The sequence below is a fragment of the Azolla caroliniana genome, unplaced genomic scaffold (assembly GCF_043228905.1).
Source record: "Azolla caroliniana isolate FFs.n. ecotype wild unplaced genomic scaffold, voAzoCaro1.0.p SCAF_1, whole genome shotgun sequence".
Taxonomy (NCBI): Eukaryota; Viridiplantae; Streptophyta; class Polypodiopsida; order Salviniales; family Salviniaceae; genus Azolla; species Azolla caroliniana.
In genome coordinates, this window is record NW_028230436.1 from 32401969 (window position 1) to 32418802 (window position 16834).

General features: G+C 39.3%; 2 protein-coding genes across 2 annotated transcripts; both read right to left on the reverse strand.

The window, feature by feature from the left end:
- Positions 1–786: 786 nt before the first annotated feature.
- LOC147869825 (uncharacterized) lies at positions 787–4008 on the reverse strand. Its single transcript, XM_087333614.1, has 5 exons — positions 2151–4008; positions 1647–1688; positions 1477–1572; positions 1254–1409; positions 787–1167 (listed from the first exon to the last, which is right to left on the reverse strand). The coding sequence occupies exons 1-5, from the start codon at positions 3756–3758 to the stop codon at positions 1042–1044; spliced, it is 2028 nt and encodes a 675-aa protein (XP_087189740.1). The 5' UTR covers positions 3759–4008; the 3' UTR covers positions 787–1041.
- Positions 4009–12788: 8780 nt separating this feature from the next.
- LOC147869826 (GDSL esterase/lipase At5g37690-like) lies at positions 12789–15378 on the reverse strand. Its single transcript, XM_087333625.1, has 6 exons — positions 14952–15378; positions 14456–14583; positions 14069–14308; positions 13724–13852; positions 13476–13608; positions 12789–13275 (listed from the first exon to the last, which is right to left on the reverse strand). The coding sequence occupies exons 1-6, from the start codon at positions 15313–15315 to the stop codon at positions 13055–13057; spliced, it is 1215 nt and encodes a 404-aa protein (XP_087189751.1). The 5' UTR covers positions 15316–15378; the 3' UTR covers positions 12789–13054.
- Between the last annotated feature and the right edge of the window lie 1456 nt (positions 15379–16834).

Genomic DNA, 16834 nt, shown 5'->3' on the forward strand with positions numbered 1-16834 from the left:
TAGACTCATGAAAAGAAATAAACAAAAAATCAAAAGATGCAAAAACGAAATTTTAAATTTCAAACGGATGCAAGAAACAAAGAAATAGTTTCGATGACAGAATGCATTATAGTTGCGTAATTATTAGTCAATAGATTCTATCCTGATTGAGAGTTATTTACAATGCTCATGTATCACAGCTTGGGAGAAATGTGGAAAGCTCATGTTTCACATATTATACTATATGTTACTCCAATCCAAAAAATCACCTTCTCTACACAAGAAAGTCCCACTCACCCATACATTTTTAGAGACCATCTCTCCCTTTGCCATTTTACACACTATATTAAACATTACTCCAACCTACAGGATTACCTTTTCTGAACAAAAAACAGACACACTAATTGCCATCGGCATCATTGCTTCAACACAACTTAGCTCACATTCTTTTCAATGTAAGACCAAGCATGGGGCATAAGCAAGGAAATTCTTTAACCATGCATACCTTGCTCTGAACAAGTTCATGAAGGGTTGCCAAACACTATTACAATGCTCTACCTTTGATCACCATCAAGTTTTCTTTCCAAGCATGATCAAGCAAATACAATGCCTACACATTCCTCTCATAGTCTAATTATGCACTCTCAATTCCAACATTCGTTAGTAAAATTAATCAAAATCAGGGGTCACTAAACTCCATCATACTACATGAAAATATTTCGCTCGGTTCAATAGTTCATATTGAGCGTTCATGAGGACAATAATAAAATCTCTTCACAAAATATATTGCTACATGGATCATCATAATATGGAAAGGTTATAGGTTTTTCCTTTCATTAACCATACAATAATTGAAATTAGTTTTGATTTTGTCAAACTCCTGTAGTGCAAGAATGATTAGTGCAACTAAATGTTTTATTAGTGTAATCAAGAATTTATTCAAATTCCATTACACTGAGCATATCTGTTATGAACAATTGATAATTTCTTCAAAATGTATAACAGTCTATGTCACTTAAAAAACTAGTAAAGAATTCAGATCTTCAACTCTAGACCTTGAGATTAACATGCTGATGACTTGCAAATAGGGCATTGATTCTTCTCATTAAGCCATTGCTTAATGCAAGTAACATGATAATGATGCCCACACTCCAACAAACCCAGCTCTTGAGATTCTTCAAAATCTTCCTGTGTAGCTCAACTACGTTTAGTTAGGAAAGATTCAGATAAACTTGTAAAATATTACTACCCACACAAGTCTTTGCATATAATACCTGACATATGCTACATTTAATCTCAATATCCTCTGGAACAGGGTTGACACAGCTGGGAGAGGGTGCATACTTCCGCAACTTTACGCACTTTGAGATAGCTTCTTTACTTAAACCAGTACTGACCACTCCAATACGCTCTTCAAGGGCCAAAAGCTCCTGATAACTACTTACTCTTAAAACACAAAAAGCATGCACGACAATTTGTTAAAAATAACATGATTACCTCGTATGACATGTTATCTACATCAATGCGCATGTCGCTATAATGATCATGAAGACCAAGTCCTTCTAATATAGTTTCCTCAAGAGTTGTGATTTGCTGCAATTGTTACAAGTTAGGAACTCCATCAAAGGGAAATCCTAATGAACAGCACCATACCAATATTATATTACCTCATATGTAAAATCTTCAATGTGTTCCAATGTTGCTAAAATCTGCTCCAAAAGCAGCTCCATTATGAGGAACAAAATTCAGTAGTATTATTACTTAAACATACAGTGTAAACCAACCCAACATAATGTCGTGGATTAATGGACCCTAGAAAGCATCATCTATGAAATTCTGATATTATTCCTAAACAAAGAATAGTGACAAGCTTCATTGCACGTTCAAGCCTCTGTTTCAGGATTAATGGAGCCTAGAAAAGCATCCTCTGCCTCGGGATTAATGGAGTCTACCTAATTGAAGAATCAACACTTTCTTATGTTGGGATGTTTTGTAATTGTACCCAAGCTCCCTATTCTTAAAATTTATGAACATAGGAGGGTATCCAAACCTAATACACATGCAGCTTCAAGCAATCTCTATGTGATCTAATCATATAAGGTAAAACTTCAAAGGAATAGAGAATACTGAAAACACTTCAGAAGATAACCATATGAACAGGAGCAATATACCTCAGACAAGCCCTCAACTGTTAGATGGTGTTGATATTCCACAGAAGAATAAAGATCTGATTCATGATCAGAGGAAAGATCTTGCATTGAATTTGCTCCATGGTTGAACCCTCTGTTGTGTGATCTACTGCCATTCCATGATGTATTCCTGAAAGGAAGCGGAGGTGGAGGACGGGAGAAACTAAATTCATCTAGAGAAGGAAGAGGCAACGGAGGTGGTTCCCTCGCAACACTTATCTGATATGGGATATGTGCTGAGATCCTGTAAGGCAGTGGTGAGGATCGAGAAAAATCAAATTCATTACTTGATCCTTCCAATAGATTTGAGGAACAAGGTGATGAATATAGCATAGCTCCACTTCTGATTGAACTCTCACCAGGAAATCTGATTGATGAAAGCCGACGTGGACTCTGTACTTCGGGATAAGTATCTGAAGATCCATTTGGAATGTTCACTGTGTTCAGCCCATGTAAATCACCATTTGGAAACCTATTGGACTGTTCCTCTGCTGTCGACCTGAAATAACGATCATCGTCATGTCTGTGCGAGTGACTTGTCAGACATGGTTGGCCTATATGCTGCTGAATACTCCCTTCTGTTTCAACAGCACCCTGTGCCAACAGGCATTGGTTGAGCATTGGGTCATGCCCTGGACCACCTTTAAAGGATGATGATGATGTTCCACCCCTTGTGCCACTCCATTGGCTAATTGAAGTGCTACTTCTTGAGACCCAAGGACAGGCAGCACCCACAGCAGAACTGCTTTCAGCATCATGTCCAGGTACACCAACATTATACAAATTTTTTCTCTCATGAATCCCATGGCTACCATTCAGCTTTGTTGGTTCATAGACCACACTTCTACTTCTTGATGAAGAAAAACTGGAATTTGATGCACCATATTCAGCATGAGACTTTCCCTTCACATCGAGTTTGAGGGAGTCTGTCTCCAGCAATTTTTCAATCCCAGGGTCTGCCTTTCCCTTGTATGATTTTCCACATTTGCTCCACTTCAATGCGGATTGAGTATACTTTATCGCACTTCTTGCAGATTCCGTATGCTTTGTTGTTCGGCTGGCGGATTCCATGTGCTTCACTGCGGAATTTGGGGATCTGATTCTATCCATGGAATTCGGAACTTCGATACGTTTTCCATTCAAAGATATCAGACTGGTCATACGTGTATATTCCATATCCGAACGTAAACATGACCCAGATTCATCACAACTGCTAGATGCATTCCTTGACAGGACAGTGCTAATACCATTACTACAATGGCGAGTACTATTACTACTACATGATGCCACCTCATCAGACCAATTCCATTTATTCTTGTGCAGAGATGATGGACCTGGCCTTGTGCTTGAATGTTTTGGAGAAATGGATATGCCAGGAGGAAATATATTACCTGGAGAAAGAAGCTTCCTCGAGCCCCTGGAATGTTTCACATTGTTTTCCCGGGTCTTACAAGAAGCATTTGCAGCGTTAGTCCTAGAATTGGAACATTCTGTTCCGAACCCATCCGCATGTTCAGCTCTGCCATGGCTCTCCAGCTCCAAGTGTTGACGTTGCGTGCCTTCGGCAGCAAACCTTTTGTTATCTTCCATCTAAGAAGTCTGAAGACCTCTTCTGGACGTCTCAATAAAGATGCATGTATGTTTGCCAGCTGAGAAGAAAGCCCGATCATTCAAGGTGAAGAAAATATGCTCTCTTGATTGATGCAGAAGCTCCCGGGATTCAAAACAAGGGAAATTCTTCACAAGAGGAAGAAGAAGAAAAGTGGAAGTGAGGAGGAGGAGGAGGAGGAGGAGGAGGCAGACTGCATTGCTCTTGAAGAAGGAAGACAAACAAAAACGCAGAGGCCATGGCGAATCAAGCTTTGCTTTGTGTCTCTCTGTTTCTGAATGTGTCTTGTCTCTGTTTCTGGTGTGGCCCTTTTCACATGGGGCGTGTGAGTGTGTCCGGCCACTCGCCCTTTTCACATGAGCCCTGCCTAACAAGTCCATGGCAATGGCCTGGCATGGCAATGGCCTGACATGGCAATGGCAATGGCAATGGCAATGGCAATGGCAATGGCAATGGAAATGGCAATAACAGGGCATGGGTTCATCATGCACCTCTTCTCGGCTCATGTGGACTCTATGTTTTGTGCCCCCCCATACCCACACACACACACAACCACAACCACTACCACAACCAACCCCCAGATTGCAACAACTCCCTCCCTTACGAAAGATGGCCATTATTATTATTGGCATTATAAATTTATATGTATTCTTGTGTGTGTCTGTATCACATTTGGATTTCATGGGTATCCCGAAAAAAAAAAAAAATGAAATTAAGATGGCCAATATTGGCATTATAGGTGTTTGTGCACGTGTAAATCTCGCATTCAGACTTCGTTTGTGTATCCATTTTATGTAATGGTATGAAAGTTTTAGACGGAGAAATGCTTAACTTGTCGTAGTTATTCTCTTCAAATGAGTATGAGTGAATGAGTGAGGGGCTTTTGTTATGTTTCATGTTTATGCGTGAAAATTGCAAACAACACATAAATGGATATGGGGATATTGAAATGTGTGGTGGTGCATGTAATTACCACGTCATCGATGAATTGCAGATTAAAAGTTTCAATCTCGCAAGCACATATCTTCCCCGTGTGCAACTGAGTGAGATAGTGGTGGTAGGGGGCATCATTTTGTGTTATGCCACCTTTCAAAAAGTTGTACATATAGCTACTTTTTATAATATCCGTATGAGAAATTTGGATGTATTCGAGAGTTTTATGCTAACATTTAAACCTAATGTGTCTACTTTACATGCACTCGAGTGTGATAGGGACGAAATTTGTACGAGGGTACTTGTCTCGTGAGCATCCAAATGTACATGCTCTTTCACCTATTGGGAATATGAAGTCGATACCATGTCTATAGTATGCCTTCATCAAATCTCTGAAACAAAATGATATGTACTACAGTACTTATATATATTAGTGATAATACACTTACACATTTGTTAAGGTTGATTAGGTAGATAGTACAAATATTCTTGAAATGGAAAACTTACCCCACAAATACTTTTAGTTGTTGTGAAGGTGTAAGAAACCGTTCTATTGAAGTGTTTTAGATATGGTGGAATCCAACCGACAACTTTGTATAAAGATAGAGACTTGGAGGGGTGGGTGGGTCCTTTATTTTTTGTTCGACAATCAACATTCATGGAGGGTGTAGGATGTCACGCTGATGTAGAAATGGTGCTTTCCCAATATTGCCACCAATATGTGTAATCTTGTTGGTAATGCTCAAAAGCAAAAAAATGAAAAAGAGAAGGAAGTAGTGGTTCACATTTATTAACATGAAACTACCACTATATGTACTACTTCAAATAGTAGTAGTAATAATAATAATGTACTAATAATCTTTGTCGGTGTTCAAAACCGAGGCCATGACTTCTGTGCTCGAACTCTTGAGCATGTGAAATACAAAGAAACGAGAAACAATGCCTCCTATGACAAACCATGCAATATGGTCATCATCACCGATACAAATATCACATGTAAATGGTCATCACCAATGTTAGGATTTAACATGCAACCTACAATTTCATGGGACGTGTACTTTTAAAACATGACAATTTTATTGGAATGGCAAGTTTCTACTTGCCTCCGGGTTCAAAAGACTTTGTTAATTGTCTAGAAGCACAAAATATAAGACATTTTCACATATTCAAATAATACTATAGCAACTGTCATGCATTTATTTTCGCAACAAAAAAAGTCTAAAAAATTGCTAACAAACCACATAACATTATATAAAGATGATTTAATCCACCGCATGTAATATTGATAGAAAGCTAGCATTTCCATGCAAATACCATGGCATGTTTATTTATCAAAATCATGATGTTAATTACCCAATTATTCTATTCCTCGTATCCTTCAAAGCTTCAAACTTCCAAAGCATTTGCCCCACAAAACCTGTTGAAAAATGTTCTCAGTTTTTTTTTTCATAAAAAATATCCTCCATTGGTATTAAAATTAAAGTGACTAGAGGCAATATACAAATAGTATATAATATATTCCATCTCATCAAGTATAGATCATCAGAGAAAGGACCAAACTTCACCTCTTTTGTGGTCATATTCTATATTGACTAAGCATAAATCATCTAGAAAAGAAGCAAAGTTACTCTTTTGCGGATGTAGAAGTATAAGATATTGAGGAGAATATTCTTTCTGTTTTTGAAATCTATTGCCAATCACATCATCAAAGAGCAGAGGCAAGAGTTGAGAAAATTGTTCTCATTTTGGTGTATTAATGCCCACAAACGTCGATTAACTTCAATTTTATTCCTTTGTATTTGTGAGAATATAACTTATAATAAAATATGCTAAACAACGCCAATTTCAAGCAGAACCTCTTAATATACAACAAGGTTTACCACCCAACTTCTATGGTAGCTATTGTTTATTTTTATGGATATGGAGTAAATGTGTAATGTGTGAATAAACAAAATGGTGTGAGAAGGAAAATGAATGAAAGAGAGAGATAAGGTCAGATCTCAATCCAATCGTTTATTTCGATTGGGGATTGTACATTTGGAAGACGTGGTTGATAATGAATCTCAAAGGTTGTCAGAATTTGAAGATGCCAAGTGATGGTTATGTATTCCCCCAAATTATGGATTTATTTGGGAGAAATTACAAGATATACCATTGTTGCAAGGATCTTTGCCATTGAAAACAAATGTCGCACTATGTCTGCCTTTTTTAATAGTCAAGGGGCAAATCTCCATGGTCTTTCGATCCCTAACTCAAGGAAGTCCGTGCTGGACTCGGAGTTTGCGGACGATACAATGTTATACCTCCAAGGAAATGAAGCGAATCTTGAGCAGGCACAGAGTGCTATTGATCTCTTTCGCAAAGCATCAAGAGCCTCCATCAATTGGAATAAGTCCAAGAGTTTCTGGATCAGCTCGGAGTCTGAGACTGTTTGGAAGTCAAATGTTGAATTCAAATGGATTGCAAACGGGGAAGCCACTAGGTATCTGGGAACGTGGATTGGTGTAGATATTGACAAAGTAATTCAATTGCAACAATTTCAAAGTAAAATCTGTGACAAAATTCACAACTGGTCAGGGATGAACTTATCATTGGCTAGCAGGATCATAGTAGCTAACCATGTGCTCTTGTCTACATTATGGCATGCAGTTTCAGTGTGGATGTTTGACAAGCAAGCTATTCGTACTGTTAAAGCGTGTATTAGGGGATTCCTATGGGTTGGGATCAGGAAAGACAACGCGACAGCCAAAGTATCACGGTCTACGTTGGTTCTTCCCAAGAGTAAGGGGGTTTAGGACAGATTGACCCTGGATTGCAGAGTCATGCATTGTTATGTAAGGTATTGGTAAGGAGCTTGCTACCCGGTAACGAGTTATGGAACATTGATACATAATAGGAGCATTCATTGGAGTCCTAGACTAGGTGGGCAATGGAAGTCACACATCATGGCTTTTTTGTATGGACTTAAAGTTGAGGAAATCTAACCGGTTGGCTGATCGTGGAGTATGCTCCGTGGGCATCTAAGTCAGAATCGTCCAAGTACTAGTGCTGAATGGATGCGCCAACCCCTATTGTGGAACGAGACTGTACAATCGCCAGAGGGAAAGATGCTTGGACATAGCAAGCGTATGTCGTGGTCTATATTGTATTGTCAAGGGATTCACTCAGTGGCAGATTGGATGCGGTTGTCCGGCAGTAATCATGATAAATTATATGAAGACGTGGGAAAGGTCAGAAATGGCAAAAAGATGCTTGACCTAGTCAATACAGTTGTCTACTCGCTTCCTATTGGTAATGAGGAAGAGGGTGAATGGTTCGGAAAATGTGATGATTCCGGAAAAATTATCAATGTCAGGGGTCTAGGAAAGAATGGGAAGATCGTCCAGTTGGGATCAATAGATGAAAGTGCATGTTGGTACCCAATTAGAATTGTGGCAAGAGACGAAAGGAAATGGAAGGTGAATCCAGTAGTCGAAGAGGTTGAGGAGGACTGGATCTTGTACGTGGTTGAAGGCAAGCCTCTTGAGTGCTTAAAATGGGATCCCGCTGAATATACGTGGAAGGGAGAACAAGATAAATCATTAGGTTTCTTCGAATACTCGACGCGCTTAGGGAGAAAGTTAGGTTGGTATCGTGAGAAGTGTGCCAACAAGTGGGCCCATGTAGCTGTTGATTTAGTTTTCGTGGATAGAACCAGGAGAAGGATATGGAACTCATCCCTTCTCGAGCGGGTCAAAGTGTTTTCCTGGTTAATCACCCATCGGGTTGTTCCAACGGGAGAGTGGCTTGGGAATAGAGGTGGCATGAGTAGTTGCAAGGCCTGCAGTGCGAGCTTGGAGGACATCGCACATTGTTTGTGGTGTTGCCCACGAGCCCAAGAAATTTGGATGAGGAGCTTAAGAATCTTGGCTCGGTTTGGGGTTGAGGTTCATCTATCGAGCGCAACAGTCACTTGGTTGGCCACTAAATCGGCTTCGTGGTTTCAAGGGTGGAATGGAAATAGTCCTTCTTTAAAGGTGATACAAGGAACTGTACAACCAGTGCAAGGAGGTTCATTCTTCTTACATGAACGCTACGTGGACATATGGTTATTGTGGTCCGCCTTATGGTTTGGCAAGTGTGGGTATCTAGGTGCAAGGAGACTTTTGCAGGTAAGCGAACCCCACCAGCTGAGAATTTAATGATGATCTGGTTTAATCTTATTTCTACGTTACGAGGAGAGTTTGAAAGTTTTCAAGGGCCCTCTAACGCAAGTGAAGAAGCTAGAGCTCGGTTCCTTCTAAAAGGGAGCGGTTCGTCGATGTTGCAGATGGTGGATGGTAAAGCGAAGTGGAATTATCAACCATCACGGTGGTTGTTCCCTCCGAGTGTACCTAACATCTAAATGGGTGCTGCCACAAGAAGTGAATGGAGGAAGCCTATGCTGAATTCGGGTTGTATGAGGCTCACATGGAGAGTATGTATTCGGGTAATGCTATGCGCATCGAATGATGTGGTGTTTTGGAGTTGTTTTTGTTGTTTCCTCTACACATATTGTTTTCTTTTGACATGCAAGATGACTTGTAAGATATGAATTGTAAATTATCCTATGTACATTACCTTAACTAATGGAAGTAGGTTTTTTTTTGGAAAAAAAACAAATGTCGCACCTTGGGTGGATTGGCAATTACAAGATGGTACACACTTGTTACAGGTCACTACAAATATATTGTATGATCATGCAATGACATCATTATCTTGGCTATCTCCTAAAGCAGGGAAGTTGTGGAATGTATGTAAGTCTGATGCAAGGTGGTGGAAAATATTACATGGTTGGCATTCCCATCTACCATTTCGTGCAAAGGTATTCATATGGAGAGTCATGATTGGTGGGCTCCCATTAGGTTCGGTTGTAAAGAGACGAGGATTAGGGTTTGGCACTTGTTTCTTTTGCATTGTTCCATTGGAGGATAGTACACATAGGTTCATTAAATGTCTTATAGCATGTACCATTTGGAAGTACTTATCGAACATTTGGCAAGTTTTAACTCGTTGTTGTTTGAGACCTCAACAATAGGTATTTTCTCAATATGTTCAAAATGGTTCAAATGATGAGATGGAGATATTGTTCTAATTTTGTTATTGGGGACTACAACACAATTGGAATATGCGTAATGCTTTCATGTTTGATAATAGACATAGGGTGAAAGCCTGTATAAAGAAGTTGAAAGGTATTCTCATGTGGAATTTTTAGATGTTAGAGCATGTGGAGAACATTTACTCAAATGCCATTCCAGGACATCCCTCTCCCTACATAGGCATATGATAGGTAGAGGAGACTAAGAAGTGTTGTAACTAAGTGTATTTTACATACAATTATTATAATTGTGTGCTTTTACCAAAAAAAAGAAAAGAAAAGGTGAGATTGGAGCGTTGCACTTGTCTTTAATGTTCTCATATGGAAGCTCTTTTATGTTAAGTGGACATATTCACTCTACTTTATCCCTCTAGAGTCTAGTTGATTTGCCCCCACCCCCCCTACACACACACACACACACACACACACACAGAGGTTTGCATGTCTTTAGTTGTATGTCCTCTGAATTCTAGATCCCAAAAAGCGCTTCAAAAAGCTATCGTAACTATAACCCTTTGAGTCACTTTACTCAAAATTAAAGTGAACCAAGATCCCCGAAAGTTGTTTGAAAAACTACGACAATGACTACGAGTCTTCTATTAATATTGTCACCAACATTAGCATTTGACAGATAACCCACTATTTACATGGGGTACGTAGTTTAAAAACATGTTTGTCTTATTGGAATGGTAAATTCCTAACTTCATTGTGTATTGACATTCTAAGCTAATTGTCCAAAAGCACAAATGCAACTTTTTCATAGATCAACATGATGTTATAACAACGACACATATTTGGTTTTCATACCTTGATGTTACTCAAAATCCCCATAACTTATATATAAATATGATGTAATTGATCACAAACAATATTTAACTACACAAACCACATAATAATATTGAAAGATGATGTGTGTATATGCGCACGTTGTGACATATTCATTGATCAACATTCAATTGTTGTCATTGATCCAAAATTCCATTCTACATGTCCTTCTAGGGTTTGGAGCATTTGCCCCACATGGCCTCTTCAAAATCAATCTTGTTCCGTGCCTTGATGCACAAAAACATCAATAAACTTAAAACTTTAAGAGAGGGTTTCCAAATTTATTTTCATATTATCCATCTTAAAGTTTCATGGTTAGGACTATGAATGAACACTTTTTATACTTTATAAGTGATGTTTGGTTTGTTGTGGGTGAAAATATAAATGGAATTATGAAGCCAATAGTGAAGTAGAGAGAATATGTTATGAAAGAGGTTTTGGTACAAGCTGTTTATAAAGCTACATAAGTTCTCTCATTGTCCACGTTGATGAGTAAAGGTTTTCCATTCAACTCACTCTCTCAAAAAAAAACTACATGTCAGTGACGTATTCAGTTACCTAGGACAAGTGGACGGTCATCAAATCCTATCATTGATTGTCAGTAAAGAGAATTCAAAGATATTAACTCAATACAACTCCCCCCTTCCAACCTCAAGTTTACAAAAGAGTACTAAATGTGACATCACCAATGCACACCCACCATCTTATATTTTATATCCTAATGAAACACCATCTATTTCTCGTACTCCGTAGGGATTGGTTCTAACACGATAAAAATGGAATTATGTGTATCAAATAGAATTTGAGTAACTCCACTACGAAGGTGCATTAATTATGTCAATAATCCAGGTTGATGCATGTAATCAAATTATTGTTTCACCCAACCAAGTTTTAACTCACGATTGCAAATCATGATCATGATCATGTGATAACCCTACCATGGAAAATAAGAAATGTGTTTTGAAGTTCATAAAAGTAGTGAAGGAAGCTTATGCATGTCATATTTACAACACGAGCTACACGAGGTTGCAATGAGAACATTCCATGGTGCCAGTGAAAGTTTCCAAGCACACACTTGGCGCAACAAGGTTGTTCATACACAACTTCCTAATACAAGAATGACATCCAAAGAACAATTTACTACTATGTTGTCGGTTGTCCAAACTGGGTTGTAACAATAAAACACTTAAATGCAAAAATGTATGGGAGTCCATCCCTAAGGAATTCTAAAACTTGACATGTGCTCTAGGCGTAAACTATTGACCTTCTTCGACTAGGCGATGCACCCTCAGGTCAACAAATACATTGATGACCATGACCCACACATTTGATGAAGAATTCTAGTGCCTTCAAACATCAAAGATTGATTGAACCCACTTAGTTATTGTGCCTCCAAAAGGCCAATCAATCAATGGCCATAAGAGTCTCCACGATATCCTTTGGACCTCAAGGAATTTTGTATGCAAAGTGCTGTGACACCCGAGGAAAACTAAGCTTTTGGACTTCAAATCTTTTCATGTCTCTTCTCTTGGAAGGGATGTATGGGATTATAATGGCATGGACCCAGAAAGGTCACATTAGGTTCAAGATAGCTAAGCTGTTTTAAGTTAACCAGCTCCAAGGTGTATGTGCTCTGAGCTCATCGAAACTTACAGAATTCAGCAATGAGAGAGGAGATATTTCATCATTTAGGGCGGTTAGGAGGTCCTAATTTGCCCCTTGAAAGCATAGAAATGGAGTACTAAAAGGGGAGTTTCGACAAGCTCTCTCATCCCTATAGGCTATCCTCTCAAATGGGTTGGGGGGGGGCTTGTGATAGGCTAATTAGTGAGATTTTTAGGACAAATTGGTCCACTCACCCCTGCATTTGCTGTGATCTCCGATATTGAAGCTCAGTATGCACCCAAAAAAAAACATTAGTACGAAGATGTGATCTACCAAACCTGGCATCAATTAATGTGTATCATTTTTTTTGGTAGTATATAATCTTGTTCTTAATGCTAATATAAAAACAACAACAAATAAAAAGCAATCGACCCCGAGGAAGAATGTGCACAAGACCAAAATAATTAGAGCTTGCTCAGGCATCAGAGTATTACCTATCAGTAATATATGGGAGGCCGCAAGGATTCATACATTTTTCATGAATGGGTCTACATTATATAATATTGTAATGACTTGGAAGGCTTGATTATGTATACTTTCATTAGTATCATGGCTGATTTGACTGATGATGTGTGATACCAAGGAACATAGGAGAATAAACAAAATCCTCAGAAATTAGTACAATGCTCACATATATATATGTGGTCAATATTGGGGGGGGGGGGGGGTTCAAGAGAAAAAATAAATAAGAATGATTTGATTGATGGCAGACTTGCTAGCTAGCTAGCTAGCTAGAGCCTAGAAGACCAGCTGGGAGAGGTTCATGGGGCTGATGTCGGACGTGGGACCGAAGAAAACCCGATTGGTGATAATCCGGTTCACGGCTTCGGAAGGATGGAATGGGTCCCAGAAGACATACGAGTCGCGGTCTTCACAGATCTTGAAGGATGGTTGGCATCCCAGCAGACTGCGGTACTTAGTCCCCCTCCCACAGCATGCAGTGTTCACATTCGTAAACCCTACACATGTCCCATCCCCATGGCTACATTAGTCCTGGATCCACCCATTCATTCATTATGATCTATCTAGCCAGGAGATACAATGCACTAGAAAATTTTAATCATGGTTCATTGCCAAAGGAGCTTAAGTAGTAATATCATCACATGACATTGAATTGTGTGTGTGTGTGTGTGTTTTCTTTTAATTTAGTGTTGCATACCAAACTCTGAAGGGTTCTGAATGATATCCATAGCTATGTCGTATGCATTCGAATAGAATATGGTGGAATCAGGAAGTTCTTGTTGCAAGTCCGCAAGCATCGACTTGAGGTGGTCGTTAAACGCGATTGCCATCTATCACCATCACCATCATCATTATGAATACCAGTACTAAGAAAATAGATGAAACTCTGGTCCTTTGCTTAATTTTTATTTGCTATGCACAAGTTGGGCGCTACATTTCGGGTACCTGCTGAAAGCTTTCGATGCATGCACCCGTCAGATCAATGAGGAACCGCTCTCCAATGTTCAAAGGCATGCATCCAATCGGCCCCATTCCTGCGAACACTAATTTGCGTGCTCCATAGCTGTAAAGTGTCTGTCGATCGATCGACCCGTCACAGAATTAGCAAAACAAACTAGATTTTGTGCCACAAAATTTCTGAATAGATACATACATACATACATATATGCTATTGAAAATGACTACTCAAATTTGCTCCAATAGATTCATGTTTATTATTGCCATTGAAAAATGACTAACTCAAACGTTGTGTAGTAGTTTTGGAGTTAGCCGATGCATGAATTCGGATACCTTCGCTTGTTGGTTGAGGACGGACATTAGGAGATCGAGGAATTCCGGGAATGTGAATTGTCGCTTGCGAGGCGAGAAAGGGAGGAGGTAGTTACTGAGGAGGTCGTTCGATCCAATGTTGATGGAATAGAAGGCACCATTGAGGATACGGGTTGCCTCCGCATCGCCCACCATCATCTTCAGCGCATCAGCATACTCGCCCATCTGACTCACTTGATCACTCATCCGGTAACGCTGAATCTGGTTAACCACATAAAAAAATCAAACAAACACATCACTATACTAGACAATATAATCCCCCCTAACCTTGGCGCGCGCACACACACACACACACACACAAAGAAAAGGTTCAATCATGATCACTCCAAATATATTGTAACTCCATACAAAGACTCGGCCCGTGTCATTGAGAATGCCCGCCCCTCCCGATGCAAAGTTGGCTCCGAGGAGCATCGTCTCGCCGGTGTTGCCGGGATCGTTGTACGGTAAGGGATGTTTCACTCCCCAATATTCAACTAGTATTCCATTCAAAACATGTATAAATCATTAGCTGCCATTTCTTTAGATGCTTGGGGTCCTTAATTACTATCTTTAAATATGATTGAATGATGTGAGTGTGAGGCATTGGATGGACTTGAGTGACAGCTACAGGCCGCCTGATGCACTAATGGTAGTGTTTCCTAATCTTGGCACTCCCATTTTTTTCTAATGCAATCTCAATGGTTTATGCTAAAAGTAAAGGAGGAGCTATGGTCCTACTGACCCATAGCTCCAAATATGTACTTAAATAACCTTACATTGTGGACACCCAACTCATCCTTAATAGTTGCCGGATTAATACGAAAGAGAGAAGGATTTCGAACACAACATATATATCACGTACCCGCGAAATCAGAGACGAGGCGGCCATTGCAGTAGCGGCCGGTGGGTTGGCCCCCGGGGAAATCTATGCCGTAAGGATGGTGGTCGGCTTTGGAGATGGTTGATGGAAGCCGGTTATTGGTTCCCGTGTCCACGAGCGAGTCCCCGAAAATGAACGCCGCTGTGGGACGAGACCTTGGGGGCGATCCAATGTAGCCCGCGGACACGGGATCACCGGACGTAACTAGTAGCGCCACGGCAAGGATTGCCAAAAGATGGGAGCTACTGGCTAATGTGGGCATTGCCTCTAGTCTGCAGTAATTGGTATGAATTGATCTCCTCTTATACCAAGAAGATGGTGCATCTAGAGTGGGGGATATGGTCATATGCTCTTTATACAATTCTTTAGAGAGACATTGATACACTTCTTCCTCCTATTCTACCCAACGTGCCTTTATACTTAAAACACATTCTCTACAAGTATGGTAATGAGTACTCTTTATTTATAGGTTCAGGTCATTAGCGTTAACGTGCTCATTGGTGTGCTAATTACGATAATTAACCTCCGCATGCGAAAATAACCCGCGCTAGCCAAACACCTTAGAATGCGAGCAATGAACTATTTGCTCCAGTCTTTTCCGTGTCCAACTAATTCCATTAGTTGTCGTACCGAGGTACCAATAATTAGTAGCAATAAATTGACATACATCAAGAAGAAATAGGAGCATGGAGAGATCCAACACATACATTTATGGCAATCACCTAGTATTAGTTACCATTATAGTTGTGGGCCCCAAGGTGTAATCAATTAACTCACAACAAGCAATCCAAACAACATAAAGTGTGCATTCATATAGCCTTAGAAGCTACCCATAAATGGCGATCCTTTTTAAGCTAAAATCAATCGTGAAGTCTTTTTATTTATCAATTCATACTCTTAGAACATTGTCCATCTTGTTGTTACTATGGTTGGTCAGGTAGCTAGCTCTACAATACGCTTCATATCTCCTTTTTTACCTTTATCATTTAAATGCACATGCCTACACTACTGAACCTTCGAAGAACAAGTGAGCTTTTATACATATTGCTCATCTGCCAATTTCCCTTTTGTTAAGTTCAAAACCTCTCCGTCTTAGGAGGCATGCTCATAACTTCTTGATGTTTCAACCTAGTCCACACAATTTCTAATCCAACATTTTGCAAATGTTGGTGGAACTAGTGAAGGAAAAGAAATTATCATGTTGTACAATTCTAATCCTCGGAATTTTGCAAAACAAAAACTTATTGGAGCTAGACATTGATTTTGGTGTAATAGTTTTGATGAAGGGACAAAAAGAAAATGTTTTTTTCTAAGTTCTTATTGTGTTCAACGTGTCATTCACAATATATCCAACTAAAATTCCATGAGCATTATGTGGTAGTCTGTAGATATTGAAATTCCAAGCAAATATTTGTTGTTGTTTATTTTGTCAAGATGGAAGTGTATATCTCTATCCACGTGCTTGATTACTTTTACCTTCAAGTTAAGGTGTGCTAGGAAAACAAGACAATAGCTTAACTTTTTATGCCTTAACACATTGTGTACGATTTATTACTGAAGTTCAGGGCATCGAGTCTCCAAAGGACAACCGTTGGTAGATGATGTTGTAAGTTGTAAAAGTATATGAGAAGGGCACTCTAACAATGTAGTCAGGTTAATGTCTCCTAAACAATATTGTAAATGGTAAAAGTCTACGAGAAAGGCACTCTAACTATCTAGTCACATTAAAGTTTCAAAATTGATGTTGTAAATCGTAAAAGTCTACGAGAAAGGCAATCTACCTAGTTATGTAAAAGTATCCAAAATCATGTTGTAAATTTTAAAAATCTATGACAAAGGCACTCTAACACTGTAGATAGATTAAA

Coding starts and splice junctions, on each gene's coding strand:
- LOC147869826 (XM_087333625.1), bottom strand. CDS start 15,315: ATGACCATATCCCCCACTCTAGATGCACCATCTTCTTGGTATAAGAGG. Junction 14,309..14,455: donor ATGACACGGGCCGAGTCTTT/GTATGGAGTTAC, acceptor GTGGTTAACCAG/ATTCAGCGTTACCGGATGAG. Junction 13,609..13,723: donor GCATCGAAAGCTTTCAGCAG/GTACCCGAAATG, acceptor TGATGGTGATAG/ATGGCAATCGCGTTTAACGA.
- LOC147869825 (XM_087333614.1), bottom strand. CDS start 3,758: ATGGAAGATAACAAAAGGTTTGCTGCCGAAGGCACGCAACGTCAACAC. Junction 1,689..2,150: donor CAGTTGAGGGCTTGTCTGAG/GTATATTGCTCC, acceptor CTTTTGGAGCAG/ATTTTAGCAACATTGGAACA. Junction 1,573..1,646: donor TTGAAGATTTTACATATGAG/GTAATATAATAT, acceptor TAACAATTGCAG/CAAATCACAACTCTTGAGGA.